Source organism: Chiloscyllium plagiosum, unplaced genomic scaffold (genome assembly GCF_037043375.1).
Source record: "Chiloscyllium plagiosum isolate Xiang-an unplaced genomic scaffold, Cpla_swu_hap1 HiC_scaffold_39, whole genome shotgun sequence".
Classification (NCBI taxonomy): domain Eukaryota; kingdom Metazoa; phylum Chordata; class Chondrichthyes; order Orectolobiformes; family Hemiscylliidae; genus Chiloscyllium; species Chiloscyllium plagiosum.
Window position 1 is genome coordinate 20193092 of NW_028270177.1, and position 19346 is coordinate 20212437.

The 19346-nt window shown below is 39.2% G+C and overlaps 1 protein-coding gene across 5 annotated transcripts in view; it reads right to left on the reverse strand.

The window, feature by feature from the left end:
* LOC122540993 (WD repeat-containing protein 72-like) overlaps positions 1-19346 on the reverse strand; it is a 339613-nt gene that overhangs the window by 186378 nt on the left and 133889 nt on the right. For all 5 annotated transcript variants that reach the window (XM_087981193.1, XM_087981192.1, XM_043677401.2 and 2 more), the window contains one exon: positions 4190-4416. In XM_087981193.1, the coding sequence (XP_087837319.1) occupies positions 4190-4416 (227 nt within the window). The remainder of the gene's footprint in view (positions 1-4189; positions 4417-19346) is intronic.

A 19346-nucleotide genomic window follows, 5' to 3' on the forward strand; every position in this document is an offset into this window, starting at 1 on the left:
TTTCGGCATCCCTTTAAATTCAGCTTTGGGCAATTGTTGCCAGCACTATGGTCCCTGCACACGCTGTCCTTGATGCGGAGTAATTATAGACAAAAGACAGAGGTGTAAAAAACATGAATCTTATTCAAACATTCCCAACTGTGCATCCACAGTGCCTTGAAGTAGGGAATCTCCAAAGGATCGCCACCTCTGAGTGAAGAAATTCCTTCTCATCACAGTCTTAAAGAATCGATTTCCTATCCTGAGACAATGTCCCCTGACCTCTTGACTCTCTAGTAAGGGGAAACAACTTAGCATTTACCCTGTCAAGCCTCCTTTGGTCTAGATGTGTTTCAAAGACGGCACCTCTCATTTATTTTAGCCTCCAGAGAGAACTGATGTGCCGAACTCTCAACATGGAACAATTCTCTTATCCCAGCAATTAACTAGTGAAGCATCACTGCTCTACTCCCAACGTTTACAGAACTTTCACAAAAGAAGGAAGCAAAATGCACTGTACCCCAGGTCTGGTTTTATCAAACCCCTGTATGATTGTTGCAAGACTTCTTCACCTTTACACTCCAATTCTAGTGCAATAAAGGCAAATATAGTATCTGACTTCCTAATAGCTCACTGCCATGGGCAGCTCATGCTAACTTTCTGTGTTTCAAGAACAAGGAACCAAAACTCTGGATGCATCGGACCGACTTTCATCAAAAGTTGGATGAGTGCCAATTTCAGGGAGCGTCTCAGACGGTTGTTCCCTATGAGCTCTGGTGAGTTATCCCATACTGTCTGGGTTCTCCTCATTGTGCATGCACCATATCTCCAGAAGCAGCACAGTTGGCTATTGTATGCTCATCAATGGAATAGATACTTGTCACTGCCAGGGCTTCCCAGGATATCCACCACCAGGGCCATATTTAATATCAAGCCATGCAGCAGGTCAATTACCGTCAGCCATGAATACCCTTCCACAGTAACAGATAGTGTCATCGAGTCATTGAGATGTACAGTATGTTCGTGGTAGGGAAACGAAAAGAAAAGTCTGGGGACAGAATCTCACATTCGTAAATATATTACTATTTTACATGATCACCTGCCATTGTAACCACAGCTATAAGAATCAAGCTACACAGGCAACCTGTTCTTAGCATCATCCCATGTCAGAACCATGTCTAAGGGAGTGCTAAACTTCCTTAATGCCCAGTATAGCGTAACATCTTCACATTGTTCAATGTGGGTGCATCACATGGTGGAAAGCCTTTAAATGGTTGGAAACATTAACTTGTATTGAACCACAGAAAAAGCAAAACAAAAGAAAAGCTGAGAAGAACCAGGGGCTGTTTGCCTTTGGAGCAACAATAAAATTCTAGTCAATGAATGATCACTTCAGCCAACTCTCACCTTTTGAAAGCACTGCCTGTTGGTGGGTCCCAGACCAACCCAAGGATCGCAAAGGGATCCTAGGCCACAGTGAGTGAGGACCTGATGGGGTGTTGAGAGAGGAGGCAAGGATGGGCGACCAATGGACAATAGTGCCTGCCCAGTGGTGGGTTCTTCAATTGGGCACTGACTGCCCAATGGCAAGGTATCCCACTGGCAAATTGCTGCCAAGGTTGTGGGATACCAATGCAGCCTCCATCTAATCCCTGCACCACTGTTGAATAGTTCAGGATTTATGGGTGCCAGGGGGCTCAGAAAAAAAGCCTAATCAACACCCTGTCAGAGGCCATTGAGAATTGGCGGCGGCTCACCCATTGAATCATACATTAGAATCATAGAGTCGTATGGTGCAGAAAGAGGCCATTCAGCCAGGGACAGAGATTTATCTGGCACCTCTCCCATAAGGAGGTAGGTATAGCTACATGTTTCCCACAATGGTGAGCTGCATTAAATCCTCATAGGTAGCAAAACAACAGGCATGAACTTGTTGAGCAAAATGGATTATGTATGTACTGTAATCATTTCTGAAGGTGCTGAGATTTTCAATTCACATGATTTATCTTCCTACGTCACAATTAAACTCTGATTGACATCAACAGCCATGCTTAAAGATGATAAAGATTGTCTAACAACACAAGGATTATCTCAAAAGTTCAAAACAGTTAAACTTTACCACCATAAATGTGTACACACTTAGATTTCAGCAGAAGTCAGTGGGATCATGCACCTGTCTGCATGTCCATTGATTGATAAGTGGCAGTCCTGGCAGAATTAGCCAGTCTAAGTTTTAAAAGCAATATAGATGCTATGACTCAATAAAGTATCACCAAGTGTTCACTCATACTTAAAAGAAGAATTTTAAAAGAAAAAAATAAAATCATTAGCGATGTATAATACTCCAGATTTTACAATCAGAGTGAAATACAGTCAGCATTCACCACATTTACCTTTGACTGCAGATTTTTGGAGAACTCTTCCACTACGACCTACAGTTAATGGAGAGCTTAAACAGGGGAGCAGAAGTCTGTGTGAAAAAGTGAGCAACAGTTTGTCCCTAAAGCCAATTTGATAGAAGATGCTTACTCGGGTATGCAGAATCCAATGCAGGTAAATTGGAATTTTAATTTCTTGTCAATTTCAGGTCAAGAAAGTGAAATAAAGAGAGTGAAAAAAGATGGGACGAAGACAAAGGTGAAAGACCAGGATGAAAGAGACAGGAACAGAATTAAAATAAACAATTTTATTCATTTATTTTTTTAAAAATCTCCAACAATAACGAAATCTCAGGGAATGAGAAACTACACTTGTGAAGCTGAATGTTCAGTGTGTTTACAATTAAGACATACTTTACATTTTTAAAAAAAATCATTTCCCGTTTAAGAAACAATCCCCAATTTTTGGGGGGCAGATTTGGTGACTATACATTGAGCAAGCATTAACAGTTTCACACCCTTCGTTTGTTCGAATGCTGAGATTTCCAAAGCGATCCTATTAGAATACAGGTTTTGGAGGAATATGGATCCACAGACAGCAACTTCCTGAACTCTGCATTTACTTGCACATGTGCACATGATGGAGGGTGCTGTCTGATTTACTCCCTAACATTGGTGATGCCGATATCCTTGTCATTATTCTTGCTGCAAAACCAGGTCAAAGAAACTTTCCCAGAAACAGAATTCAGGATGTTTGTAGTCTCAAACTTGACAGATTACCCATGACCTCTACTGAAACAGATGCAGGATCTGTAACAGGTCTTGCCATCAGAAAGTCCAATGAGAAACACAGAAATTCAACAACAGGCCGATCGCAACTTGTACCCTTAAAATTGGTCATACCTCTCAACTTGCAAATTCTCTAATTCACTATGACACCTCAGGATAAATGGACTTCATAACAGTCAATTTCAGAGCTGATCATCACATCAAAAGATCCAGTTTATCATTAATAGTATCATATCTGTAACAATGTTCCATTGTTTCACAGAATCTGAAATTTACAGGCAGTTACAATCTCCATACTTTTATGTGCATACAGTTGCCTATTGAAAATAATAGCAAAAAGCAACATGACAGATTTGTAGATGCATACCATATTCTGCCAAACACAAAATACTTTTAGAAACTACTTGAGAGGAACAGATTGTATTTAATTAACTCAGTAAGTCTTTACTTCTGTAAGAAATATTTAGGAGAACCGACGATCAGCCAGTCAAATGGAGCAAATCTTATTTGGTGGAGGGCGGGAGGACGTTGAAATAAAATAATAACCTTTAGTTTTGATTGAGGATAATATGAAATAATATTAAATATATTTGAGGAGAGGTGAAGTGGTAACCCAGAACCTCAATGTTCTGTGGACATTGGGTCTAATCCTGCCATTGCAGATGGTAGAAATTAAACTCAATAAAAATCTGGAATGAAAAGGTTGGTCTCATGGCAACTAGGTAACCACTGCTCATTATTGTAAAAACCCATCTGGTTCACTAATGTTCTTTAGGGAAGGGAATCTGCTGGCCTGGCCTTCATGTGACTCCAGATCTACAGCAATGTGATTGAAACTCAACTGCCCCCTGGGGGCAATTAAGGATGGGTGATGCCCATGCAGCATGATTGAACAACTGGATGTCAGGTTTTTAATTGGCAAAGGCGCGTTCACCATCCCAGCATTAACACTACTTGTTAGCTTTCCGATATAAACACAGACTTTTAAAAAAACTTAACAGTGGATACCTTAGAGTTATTTCTATTAAAGTAACTTCAATTACCTTCTCGGAAGATTTGGAGCTTTCTGCAGTTTGGAAAGCAGGTGAAGAGGAGCTGAATTTGAAAGAGCCAGATTGTTTGTAGTTGGTGTTCTTCTTCTTGATTGGATCTGGAGGTCTAACTCCCAGAGATATTGAATCCATAACATTCACGAATGTAGATGATGTGTCATCACATGAAGCAATGATTGCTTTTGCAATATCACCAGTCTCATGACGATCAAGAGTACCTACCAAGGGAGTTAAGAACATTGGCAATGTAATAACAAAGCATTTTCACACAGACAGCTCACTTTCTTCCCACTGTATACTGATGTGAGGACACTTCTTTGGGCCCACTGACGGACTATGTTGACAAGCAATGAGCATTCAATAAATAAATAAAATGTCACTAATACATCTCAAACAATAACTATATCTTATGGAATGAGATTCCACACTTGTAAAACCTAATTTTAGCCTATTCTTATATTATGTCAGTTGATTATGTTATGAATCATCGCCAGAGTCCTAACACACCATACAGCAGCTCCCTCATTACAGAGAGATGGTGAGCTTAGTCTGAAGGTCACCATACCTCAGGTGCAGGGAGAGGTTGAGAAGGAGAGTCCTTCATGGTAAACTCTGCTGGTGCATGAATTGAACTCTCACTTTTGGCGTGACTGATATACTGTCAAGCCACTGAGGTAAATCTGTGACTCCCCCACCCCCAACTTATTCATGTTATAGTGTATGTTAAAAGGGAGATTTTATCAGGCTTTCTGTCTGTGTCGAGTCCGGATTATGATTTCTAACGCTGCAAGCCCCATCTCTGCAACTGTGTGCAGTGGCTTGAGGACCTGCACTGGGAAATTCCTACAGTATCCAACCCTAGAATAAAACAGTTGTTAGACTGCTGTCTCACTAATGCATCAGGCTCCATTTCTAACCCAGGAAATGGATTGAAAGCCATTCCTGCTCTTGTGGATGCAGCACACACCCACTCCTGGATTTCACGTTATTCCGTGTGGAATCCCAAAGCTTCAGTTTCAGTGGGACAATGACACTGAACACTGACAAGTACCTTTACAAAATGCAAAATCTTCTCTTTCATTAAGTTCCGTCACCATTGTTGAGTTCTGGAGCACAACAGCATTGCACTGATTTATAGAATCACAGAGTCATACAACATAGATACACAGTCTTTGGTCCAACCAGTCAACACCAACAATGTTCCCAAACTAAACCAGTCCCACTTAGAGTCATAGACGTGTCCAACATGGAAACAGACCTTGCATTTGGCCCATATTTTTCCAAACCTTTTCTATTCATGTACTTATCTTGATGTCTTTTAAATGATGCAACTGTACCAGCATTCACCGTTTCTTCCACACACTAACCACTCTCTGTGTAAAAAAGCTGCCCCTCAAGTCATTTTTATATCTTTCTCCTCTCACCTTAAAAATATGCCCCTGGTTTTGAATTCCTCCACCCTCTCACTGTTCACCTTCTCTATGCCCCTCATGATTTCATAAACCTCTTAGGTCACCCCTGAATCTCCAGCTGTCCAGTCAAAAAGTCCCAGTCTGTCCAATCTATTTTTATAACTCAAACCCTCCAATTCTGGCAGCATTCTGGTAAATCTTTTCTGAACCCTCTCTAATTTAATAATATCCTTCCTATAGCAGGGTGACCAGAACTGCACACAGGACTCCAGAAAAGGCCTCACCAATGTCCTGTACAACCTCAGCATGTCATCCTTACTCCTATATTCAATAGTCTGGGCAATGAAAGCAACATGCTAAAAAATCTACAGAACCACTCTGTTTAACTGTGATGCAAATTTCAAAGAATTAAGTACCTGAATCCGTAGGCCGCTGTTCTGCAACACTACCCAGGGTGCTACCATTAATGATACAAGTCCTGCCCTTGCTTGTTTTACCAGAATGCAATACCTTGCATTTATCCAAATTAAATTCCATCTGCCACTCCTCAGCCCATTGATCCAGCTGATCAAAATCTTTGTAAATCTTACATAACCTTCTTCATTGCCCACTATGCCACTAATTTTGGTGTCATCCGCAAACTTATTAATGATGCCTCTTATATTCTCATCCCCCAAATGGTTTATATAAATGACAAACAGATGTGGACACAGCAGCAATCCCTGTCAAAACACCACTGGTCACAGGCCTCCAGTCCAAAAAACAACCCTCCACCACCACCCTCTGTCTCCTACCATCAAGCCAATTTTGCATCCAATTGGTAAGCTCAATCTGAATCCTATATGATCTAATCAGCAGTTGATGATTTACTCATGAAAGCCCTTACTAATGTTTTTATTTGCTGAAAATGATCAAGGCAGGACTTCTGAGTTTACTTGGTGTGAAATATGATGAGCTCTGAGTATGCCGATAGCTATGTTGCATGTGTCCTTGTAAAGTATCTGCCTTCCTCAACATCAACATCCTTCATCTTGATCAACACAAACATAAAAAGGGAATTATTAGTGCTCTAGTGGAATGTTATCACAGACGTCTTAATGGTCAGCTTAAAAGTGCTAGCACAGGAGCCTTGGGAACAAGGCAGGTGCATTAGACAATAATGGACATCATTGTTGGACAAAATGTATATCTTTGTTGGATATACATCATTGGTGGATTTAAGGAGATAACATACACATGAGGCAGAGTTGGAAAGAAAAAATGTTATTGCTCAATAAACATCTTCTAAGATACGCTCCTAAATCTAATAAAATTTTAATGCTCCATTTTATAGTGATGCTCCATTTCAGTGTTATATTCTTCTGCCACCCCACCAGAAAAAAAAACCTCCTGTTATTTATAGTGCAATTGTCCTGTAAACATTACACTACCCAGAGTCAAACAATTGAGCTATCTTGTCACATACACCATCCCTGGTCACAAAAGGAATTTGCCAGGAGATGAATGTTTAACAATATTGTTCAATCACTTACTCCCTTTAATGTACTTAACAGCTATGCTCACTTTGCATTTTACATATTTCTCTTTCCATTGACTAATCTTAACTCTGCGTTTCTTGCAACTTGGAAATAACTTTGCAGTTTGTTTTACCTTGACGTCATTTGGCTGTGTCAAAAGGCAAACTGACCACTGAGCATTGCAATGAGCCATTTTGACCACTCATGGAGTACAAATGGCAGATGTCATAGTAATATTTTAGAGTACACTGGTCAGACCACAGCTCTGGAATTATATCACTTTTTGGTCACTAAAGCACAAAAAAAACCTTCAAGCTTTAAATGGTGACATGGAAACAAATTCCTAGATTAATTGACTGAATTATGAGCAAATATTGCAGCCATAATATTGCAGCAATGATGTTTAAAATGATGTTAACTAGGCTGATTGGTAGAATGGGGTATATTCCTATGAGTAGACTTGGCCTCTATATTCCTTAGAATTTAGAAAAATGAGATAAGAACAATATAAAATTCTAAAGGACTAGATAGATTAAACGTTGGGGGGGATAATCCTTCTAGCTACGGAGTCTGGAAATAAAGGTCACAATCTCACAATAATGAGTTAGATATTTAGGATTAAGATGAGGAGAAATTTCTTAGCTCAAAGGGATTTAGATCCTTGGAATTTGCTACTCCAGGGGGCTCTGGATTCTCGTATTTAAGTCTATTCAAGATAGAGATTAATAATATTCTAATATTCAAGGAATTGATGAAAATGTGAAAGTGGAGTTTAAGTTCAGTCTCTTGATCATACCAATGGCAGAGTGGGCTAGAAAGGTCCTGCTCCTATTTCTTACTTTATATTTTGTAGATAAAGTAATTCCAATCCAAGTCTGAATTTATTGTACCACACTGTTAAGAACACCATTTGAATCAATCAATCAAAAAGAAATCGATCGATTGATTTATTGTTGTCACACGTACCGAGATACAGTGAAAGCTGTTGTTGTGGTTCTGTTCGCCGAGCTGGATGTTTTTGTTGCAAACGTTTCGTCCCCTGGCTAGGCGACATCATCAGGGCTTGGGAGCCTCCTGCAAAGCGCTTCTTTGATGTTTCCTCCGGTGTTTATAAACTATAAACACCGGAGGAAACATCAAAGAAGCGCTTCGCAGGAGGCTCCCAAGCACTGATGATGTCGCCTAGCCAGGGGACGAAACGTTTGCAACAAAAACTTCCAGCTCGGCGAATAGAATCACAACAACGAGCACCCGAGCTACAAATCTTCGCAGTGAAAGCTGTTGTTTTATGTGCTTTGCAAGCAGATTGTACCATACAAAGTGCATCAGGATAGCAGAACAGAGTGCAGAATACAGTGTTACAGTAACAGAGAAGGTGTAGAGAGACAGAGAGAGAGAGAGATTAGAATTAAAATTTGCAAGCCCCATTCAAAGTCTGATAACAGCAGGGAAGAAGCTGTTCTCAAATCTATTCACACATATATTTAACTTTTATATCTTCTGCTCAAAGTAACTAGAGTTAAGACTACAACAGGAAACTAGTGCTAATAACCACTTTTTCACAAAACTCAAAGCAATGCTAATAGCACTCAACATGATTCTGGATTCCTTTATTCTAACACTTCTTTGAATTCCAACCTCCACGGGCCCTAGCAGTGGAAATATATTTCCATAAGATCGTCTACTTAGCCTGACTTCCAAAATGATTTATTAACAAATCTCCAGTGTTAAATTTGACATTGAAACATCAAAATCTAACTGCTTTTGTAAACAATCCACAATAGAGAAAAGAAATAACAGTCAGCTGTAATTCAATTTTTTTGCCAATACCGTAAAACACTGAATCACAGAAATCGAATTCTGGGAAATATTCCAAACCACTGGCCTGTCTGTTCATTTTTCAGATGCAGATGGACTTGTCACCAGTTTCCTTTTTCTGTTCAGTTTTTGTCAAGTATTTTTGGCTATTGCCAAAGGAACTGTGCTGGGGATCCACCAATTGTAAAAGACTTGGAAGGAGCAACTTGACCAAAATTGACAATTGGAAGTTGCAGCCTTTTTCAAAATGGTTTCTAAGCTTACAAAGGCACATATTAATCCTTGCAATAAAAATAAATGTGCCCAAAACTATTTATCAGAATAATGCACCAAAATAAGTATTTCTAACTTTATTAAATTAATTTTAACTTTGGCAATTTCTAACATGTCTCCCAGAAGCTTGACATAGGCTGTCAATCATTTTAAACTGCAGAGATGAAGAATGATGAAACAGATACAAATTAATTTAAGGAGGGTCTACACCACAAGGTGAAACATTAATCCATTTACAAACCAGCTTAAATCAGTAAAATATCATAAAATCATAAAATATCATAAAATTGTAAAATATTGGTGATATTTTATACTGCGATTTGTGGCATTAGTCAAATCAGCACAGCACACTCTACAGGGGTCCTGGGCCTGTGCAGAAAAGGCAGATAAACTAACAATTAGTTTTACTACCAAGCCTGGCAGGCTCTCATCCTTCCTGGGGTGGGATTTCCAGCCTGGAGGGAGAGGTTTTGGTCCATGTTTCCTTAAACGTTGTGATCACTGGGAGAAAGTTAAATGTAGCTCTGGCTGTGTACAATTAAAAGAGGGATAGCATTCCTGTTCATTTTGCTCCCCAGGCAGTGCTTTCAGAGAGTCGATTAGCTTAGTTGGCTGGATGGCTGGTTTGCAATGCAACAGCCCTGGGTTCAGTTCCTGCTCTGACTCAGGTTTCCATGATTGTCCTGTTTTCTCAATCCCCTCACCTGAGATGTGGTGACCCTTGGGTTAAACCACCACAAGTCATCTCTCTCTCTAATGAACAAAGCAGCCCAAAACCCTCTCAGACTATGACAATGCTTAACTTTAGCATGCCTTCAAGGTATTGCATGCTCGTGACTGTAGAGTCACTGTTAAAGTGGAGTTTGCGAGAGACTGGATTTCTGGGGGGCATTTAACAGTGCAAGAAGTTGCTGTCTGATATGTTCCTTGACAACAGTGAGCATTGATAGTCGCAACGTTAAATACAGCACAAGAGCTGGGCTGATTTATCTCAATCATCTCAGATGGCAATGTATCATTTTAGGTACCTATGTTGTAAAAACATCAAAATGATTGCACTGTTTGGGAAAGCGGTGAACAATTACAATGCAATTCATGGTGTGTGCGTGTGTATGTGTGGGTGTGTGTATGTCTGTGTGTCGACATGTGTGTGTGTGCACGCACACGTGCATGTCTGTATCTGTGTCTGTGTATGTGTCTTTGTTTGGTGCATCTGCGTGTATGCACGTGTGTATGCGTATGTATCTGTGATTTGTGTGCCTCTGTGTGTGCGTTTGCATAGTTAGTGGGGATTTATGTGTGACACTGTGCGTGTGGTTGTGAGTGTAGGTGTGAGTGTGTGTATGAGAGATTGTGTGTGAAAGCGTGTGTGAGACTGAGTGTGTGTGAATCAGTGTTTTGTGTACGCATGTGTATTTGCATATTTGCGTGTGCATTTGCTTGTGTGTGTGTGTGTGTGTGTGTGTGTGTATATAGTTAGGGGGGGATGTGTTTGTGGGAGTCTGTACAAGTGGGGCCTCAAATTATGATAAGGACTCTGCAGGAAGTAATGCTTTCAACCCAGATAAAAGGCAAAGCTGATTTTGACTGCAGTACCATTCAGAAACTCTAGGGCTGCTCATTACTCAGCATCACAAAGTAGTCATCGAATAATGTCAAAATCAAATTCACACAGTCACCAAAACTATATAAATTATTCACTGAAAGCAAGGGACTGGGCTTAAGCTTTGTGTATAAAATATACACCTTAGAAAACCATACAAATTGGCAAGCTTCAGCTGAAGTGGTGGAAGTGAGTTTTGATGCTTTCTGTTCATATCCAGCCCTAGGCATCAAATCAACTAGCAGCTGTTGGACCCCTTTGAAGAATTTACTACTTACAACTGACCGCTTGAAAGGGCCCATTTGAAAGGTATTCATTGCTGACATTTTCTATGTTCACCCATCAAAACAAACAGGCTGATATCACGACAACAGTTTAATACAATCAGTTCTTATTTAACAATGGCCCGCACTTGCTCATTCAGGGAGTGCTGGATGAGATGTCAATCTAAGTCTCTGTCTGCAAAAGATGTCATGGTGCTTTTCTGAAAAGGAGCAGGGGAGCTCTCTTGGGTGAACTGGCTGATAGCTATCCTTCAATCAACATCTTTAAAACAGATGATTGGGTCATTAACTCATGCTATTTGCGGGTTCTCTCTGTATGCAAATTGTCAGCTGCATTCCTGCTCTTTAAAACTACTTGAATGCATGGGATGTCCTGAAGGCACGAAAGTCATTGCATTGGCATCTTTGTGCCTTTTCATTTACTTGACGCAATTTTAAATGTGCATATTTTCTAACTTTCCCCACTGTTTTCCTTACATTCAACATTTACAGCATCAATCGCAAAGTGGCAAGCCTTTCAGGACTTGTGAAAAAGCAGCAACTTCTCGACGGTAATTAATCTTCACCTATAACAAATGTTAATGTATTCATGTGTTGTGTCAAGCAGAGACCTATCCTTTGCTCTTCAGAACATAACCTTCACAATGTAGCCAAGCCATTGAGGCTGCTGTGAGTATACTCCTTTTGTCTATTAGCTGATTTAATTCTGTGCTTACTGAAACAATGGGTGAATATGGTACCTTCACGAATGTGCTACAGTTTGACTGTCTTTATTGTTTGGCTCACTGTCACACTAAACAGTTGCTTTACCCATTTTTTGGTAAGGAGAGTGCAATTGTAATTTTTTTACAATTATCTATTATGGGCCGCACGGGGGCACAGTGGTTAGCACTGCTGCCTCACAGTGCCAGAGACCTGGGTTTAATTCCTGCCTCAGGCAACTGTCTGTGTGAAGTTTACACATTCTCCCCGTGTCTGTGTGGGTTTCCTCCTGGTGCTCCAGTTTCCTCGCATAGTCCAAAAATGTGCAGGTTAGGTGAATTGGCCATGCTAAATTGCCCGTAGTGTTAGGTGAAGGGGTAAATGTAGGGGAATGGGTCTGGGTGGGTTGCTCTTCGGAGGGTCGGTGTGGACTTGTTCGGCCGAAGGGCCTGTTTCCACACTGTAGGGAATCTAATCTAATTTCCCTGATCTTTGGTTGCACCTGAGAACATAACTTCTGGAGAAAGTACATTGAGTAGCAGTTTAAAGTTAACACAGTCCAATCCTCTCCTGAGAATGCAAAACAAAGTGTTTTTTTTTCATCCTGTTAAATACTATTTTAGCTTCTGGAGACTTGTAAGAACAAGTGTGAACGGAGCATTTTTACAGGTCCACTGTATTTGGCTCATGAATTGTGTTCTATTTAACAGATTCAAATCACAAACACCTTCATAGCAACACTGTCCATGCTTCAGCTCTTTCAATGAACCCTTCAAAGAGCAAAGAAAAATTCTTGTCACACCATCCCACCATTCTGTGAAAATGTGACAAAATAAAAGAGCATAATCGTTAGTCTGACTTTAACCCTTTACTTTAACCTTTGCACCTTTGTAACACTCATTTTCTTAGAAATTGATTTCTTATAAATTTGAAAAACTGGAGAGCTGCAAAGCAAATAGTGAGGAATCCATGTAGATTTAACTCTTCCTTAAACTTATGATTCCAATTCTGAATAGATTAATCACTGCAGTAATTTTGACTATTTGCCTCTCTCAAGTGCACAAATTTCAGTCTGATGAGTAGCTCATGTTTTAAATGCCCATTTATTTCATTCATTTGATGAAAAAGAAGTGGAAGTGGGTGATGAGATTTTTAAAAATGATATTGATAAAGTTAGTATTACAATGATAAAAAATGTATCCTTAGTCAAGCTTGACAAATCCATGCTGTTCTACTCAAGTGAATATTATCACACGCTCATATCATAATCATCAAACCTTCTGAGGGAAAATATGTGTTTCTAGCACTTACTTAAAATGCTGGACACAATTTTTCATGTTCTGCTTTCAACAAAGGCAATAAGATACAAAACGATCCAAGGTCTCACAATCAATCCTATCGCCAAAGAATCTTTCAGAAAAATTTTAAAAATGCACGAAAAAGAAGACAGTTTGCAATAGCCAGTAGTCAATCATGATGCCTGGTCACTCAGTCCAATTGAACAGACATCATTTATCATCAGTTACAGATGAAGTTCATCGTCTGGGCAGCAAGAACTCAACACACATCGACCTATTGTGCCCCTTCCTGACAAAACCATTTCACAGTTACTGCACTGTACTCCTGCAAATATATAGAAAGGCTGAAAATCTGTCCAGGACACCAGGCCCCTAAGGTAATAGAGTTAGTTAACTCAGGATTCTGATCACAAAACATGGAAACAATCAAGCTCATAAAAGCAAAAAGGAAGCAGTACAAGAAAATTATATTTTTTTGAACAATTATTCTGCTATTTACACACAGTCTCACAAAGTCCCAGTGTTTCAGCTGACATTCTCCTGATACTGGATTAGGTACAGTTGCGGAAGGTGGGTTATTAAATATGTACCCAGTCTTTACATTCAGAAAACCTGAGGCTACAGAGAATGCATTTAGAGAGATCAGTGACCACTATGACCTTGACCTGAGCTACAGCATAGCCTCCAGCACATGAAAGGCAACTGCAGGATTTATCAGCAGGGCCACATTTGCCCACTCAAATCTAATTCTGACCAATGACCTGGAGAAAAATAGAGGGAGAGACAATGATAGCAACTGTAAATCACTAATATTTGCAAGGACAAAGGGGTCAAAATGAAGGAATTATGATCGTGTATAACAAATAAGTCATGGATGACATTGGCCTTTTGAAAAATAAATCTTTAAATCTTCAGAATATTTGATCTCAGAAATATTGGGCACCCAAACATTATAAGCACTCTTGAAGACAGCATGTTTTTAGATATTAACCTGCTTAATTGGTTGCAGTCTCTGAAACTCCCCATCATTCCTGACCTGCTGCGCTTTTCCAGCAACACATTTTCAGCTCTGATCTCCAACATCTGCAGTCCTCACTTTCTCCTCAAATTTAGAATATAGCTATATTGGCATTTGTTGTGATGAGAAAGATTTCATGAACAATGTAAGCAGTATGACTTCAATCAGTCCCTTTGTTACACTAAAATCAAGTACAGTGGGACCCCTCCCCTCCAGGGAACCATCTCACAATGTATAACACATGTGCTAAGTAAGATAGTACTCAACCAATCACAAAATCACACTTTAAGAGTGACCAAGTAGTTCTATAGACACTTGATTTTTCAAGATTCTGATGTTCATTAGAAGCAGCTACTCCAACATGCAAGCCCTTAACATTAAAGCCAACCAGCAGGTCTGTGGATCATCATGCATGCAGACAAATACCTTTGAACGGAACTCTGTACAATCTTCCCATTGGTAGGTATAACTGTTAGACCCCTCTACCACCCCCTGAGAAATGGAACAGGAAGTGACTTGACCATAGGAAATAACATCACCACAGGGAATGACATCGCCAACCCAAAGAAACCCAAACATATAAATAGAAAGCAGGAATTTTCAGCATGGCTTCGCATGAGGTCCACTGAAGATGTTACCTAGTAAGGTAACAAAACATCTGAAATGAACCTTTCAGCTCAGTGAACAAACCTACATCCAAAACCTCAACCTGAGCTACAAATCTTCTCAAAACTCAGTAAGGTATAACTGTCAAAAAACTGCAATCAATCCACACATTAGAGCCACACGATAACTACAATCTTTGTTAATTCTATTAAAACTTGCTTGTAACGTGGCCCATAACTACATTCACTAAAGTCTTCATGATTCTTAGAATGGTAGTCAAGAATCACACTTCCAACTGAGTATGAAGATGTCTGACATGGATCCTCTTCACTTCCACTTCAAGAAAACATTGGTTGACAGTCCAAAGCTAAACTGGACAATTTGGTAAATGAAGTAGCCCACAGCAGGTACACTTTACCAAAGTTATATTCTCATATGTACAAATTGTACATTTTACCTCCTACAAAAGCAGGAATCTTAGCAAAAAACATTTACAAAGGTAAAGTCTCAGCAATGTGCCAGATTAGAGACGGTGACAGTATTATCTCGAGATTACTAATCCAGAAACCTAGCAGATGGTGGAATTGGAACGCAATAAAACTCCAGAATTCAGAGTCTGATAATGACCATGAAACCATTAAAAGCCAACAGGTCCACTCATGTCCTTCAGGGAAAGAAACTGCCATCTTTACCTGGTCTGGCCTACATGTGACTCCAGACCCATATTAATGTCGTTGGCCCTTAACTGCCCTCTGAGCAACTAGGGATGCGCAGTAATGCTGGCTTGGCCAGCAACACTCACATTGAATGAATTAAATAAACTACAATGACATCTATTTAAGAATTTGGGGACTGCTATTGCTCCTCAGTGGCTTTGGATTGTCACTAGCCATTTTTTCTATTTAATAAGAAACATGTTTGAAAACAAAGTTAAGGAATGTGAATGAGTTAGAAGGTATAGGGCTAGAGATACAACATTTATGCAAAAAGCAACCGTGCTCTGCCAAATCTGTTCAGTGATCAAAATAAAATGAAATGAATAAAGTCTTTTACCAAGTTACTTACCAACAAATGTTATTTGTAAGGTGTCAGGCTTGGTTCAGCAGTTACTGTCTGACTCAGATTCAGAAGGCAGTGGATATTAGTCCCACTCCAGAACCTTGAGCACCAATTCTAGGCCCAGTTCAGGCTGGAGGGGATGCAACACTGTCTGGGTGTCATTTTAAATGGAACATCAAATCTGCCTGCTCTCTAAAGTAGATATAAAGAATATCAATGGAGGCTGGTACAATTAAAACATTTAAGAGGCATTTGGATGGGTTTATGAATAGGAAGGGTTTGGAGGGATATGGGCTGGGTGCTGGCAGGTGAGACTAGATTGGGTTGGGATATCTGGTCAACATGGACAAGTTGGACTGAAGGATCTGTTTCCGTGCTGTACATCTCTATGACTCTATGACTCTATTTCTATTTGAAATGCTGGGGGGCTCTCTCTATGTTTTGGCTGATACTTATCCCTCAATCAACAGCACTCACAGCAAATTAACAGATTAACCTCAATGTCATTTCTAGGATCTTTCTATATAGAAGTCAAAAATTGGCTTAATATCTGTACCCTCTAAACTGATGAACTTTTACTTTTTATTCTTCTTATTTATGACTTCTGCCATTAATCTAGGTGCCATGGTATACAGTCTTACAAAACTTTTCACTGTATTTCTTTTGTAAAAATACATGTGACAATAAATTGCTATTCTATTCTGATTAGAAAAACTGCTGGCTATCTCAAGTGGAAACCAATTCAATGAGAGAGCTTAAACTTCATTACACATGTTCCATAGCTGGTATACAAGAAGCGAAGGAAATTGCAAAATGCATGCATGATTAGCTGTTAAAAGTTTGGCACATTAGTAATTGTCAGTTATATATCATCCATTGCATCATTCAATAGGCAGCTCCTGAGTGTTTCCATCACTTACAAAATGCAGCACATTGAATTTGCCAGTCTTAATCAAGGATCTGAGAAGCAAATCATCTCTTTAAGAAATACATCTTTCCATATTCTTGCTATTCAGTCAATTTGAGTCAAATAAACAGTTGTGGCTTTATATTTATAGTAGCGGTGAGAGTAACCTTCATTGCAAAACTGGTTCACACCAACACACCTCAATTTTGTCAGTCAGCAAGTCGAGACAGCAACCTGTTTGGGGATTGTACTGAAAGAAAAAGATATGGGACACTGCTGTGAGATGCTCCCACATTCTCTCCCCTAGCTCCTATTTCATAAACCCTTAACAAAACCATACATTTTATCAAAATCAGAAATGCAACCACCATCTGTAAACCTGTGTAAAGATCACAATTACTGGGTAACAGCAATACTGTTTGCTTCATTCAAGCCTCTCAATCCACACCCTTAATCCTCCTTGTATTTTAATCAAAATGATTATACAGAAGACAATTAAAGCTTCACGACTGAAAATAAAATTGATCACACAACAGGGGGGACAACACCTTTCATATGCTTCTTAATTTTATGGTCAAAATCCAGTTGAACACTATTTTACTTACCATTATCACAATATATATTCCTCATGTTATTACTGAGCAATTTGAGGTTCTATACAGTATGCAAAAATTGCAGGATATTATTTTTTGTTTTTCTATGATGATTTTACGCACATATAGAATACCCAGACATTTATGAATAAGAACTTATATAGAATTAGCAGCAGGGAAACCAGCCAAGTAATCTACCAGTGTCTATGTTCCACAAGAGGCCCATTTCCATTCTATTAATTCAGCACAACTTAATTTTCCTTACTATTTCATGCATTTAACTAGCTGTGCTTGAAATGCACCTATGCTAATCAGCTCAATCATTGTGTGGTAGTGAGTTCCACATTCCTCACCAATTGTTTAAAATATTCCACAAGCAACTTTAGCCAATTTTCTTGAAGTAAAAACAGATGCTTTTCAGCAGAAAGCTGAGTGTTCTAAATGCAAAATGTCACAGTCAACGTGACACCTAATAAATGCCTCTGCTCTTGAGGAGACCATTACTCATTTGTGACTTTGTCACTCATGAGTTATCTGAATTGGCATCACTCATGGACCATGTATCATTTGCATTATGACCTGTTCTGATATATCCTCAGATTTTCTTTAATTTAAAAAGAAATCTCTCTGAAGGCACATAAAATATAATGGTACTATAAAACTAATTAAACATTCTCAACAACTGATATGACATGCACTAGCTTTAGGAACATGAATGCACAACAGATAATGTCTATGTTAAAATCACTGGAAGTAGTTTCTGCAGCTCAGTGCATGTGGGAGTAGCTAATAAATCAAGTACCGGTATTGACTAATGTAACTAGTTACATTACAAGATGTCACACTTCCTAATTGGATGGGGATAGAAAATCATCAAGCAGAATTTGCACAAATGACTTTCTGTACTCAATCTTGATAAACACTTCCACATGCTTTCAGAACAGAAACTGAATACACTATGTGGAAATGTAAATCTTCTTGTACTAAAGACCTTGTGTTGAATCATCATCCATTTTTAGGATATGTAGTTTGGGTATTCTGTTGGCAGAATGCTTCCTTGGCCTCACTTGTACAGCAAATCCATGCTTTATGTAAACGAATGCGACTGTAATGCTGTTCCAATTAACACACACTATTTATATTTTTGTTGCTGCAGGTTATACAAGTTAAAGAACAACCACGTTTTGTAGCATTTTGTCACATCGCTCTGAAATGCTTGACATATAATGAATTACCTTGAATTCCAAAAGCTGTTATGTCGGCAAGCACAGCACTATTTTATAGCCAGCGGGTCCCACAACCAGCAGTGACAGGAATGACTCAGTCATCTGCTTTTAGTGGTGTCAAGAAAGGAACAGAATACCCAACTCATTTGCAAACATCTACTGAAGCAGGCACTAAAGGCCAATAGCTTAACATTTCATTTGAAGGATAGGACGCTGTATTGTCAGCAATACTGTCAATGTATGTGACCGAAGTCTCTTGGACACTCAAACACAATTGCTTCCTTGCTTAGATGCAGAAATATGACCAACAGAGCCAAGCTAACATGCTTTACATCATTGACAAAGAAACACTGATCACTGCTGATCTTGTAGAATGTTGCAATCAGATATTCAGTGCTTACTCCAGCCAGAACATGACCCATGTATGTGAATTGATAAACATGTTTTTAAATAGGGATTCCAAGTGAGGGAGCTGTGGTGATCTCAACAATTGGTCTAGGCACTAAGCAGCCAATCACATCAAACGATTCCCACAGACAGACAGCCAGGCAATCGAAATCCACAGTTAAAAAATTACAGTGAGCAAAATACAGATTAGGAACATACAGAAAGTGAAGGGAAAGATTGAAATATCACAAAATAACTTTTTTGAAAGAATGTCATTTGAAAAACTTTTTAAGAGTGTAGCAATTAATTATTATGGATTCATTTAAGAATATTGTGCTATCTTTTGAGGACCAAGCTGATTATTATGTAGTAGTTATTGTGCAGATAAACATTAAAAACCAAGTTACATTACAGTGAACTTAACTTTCATGGGGTTTACAGCAGT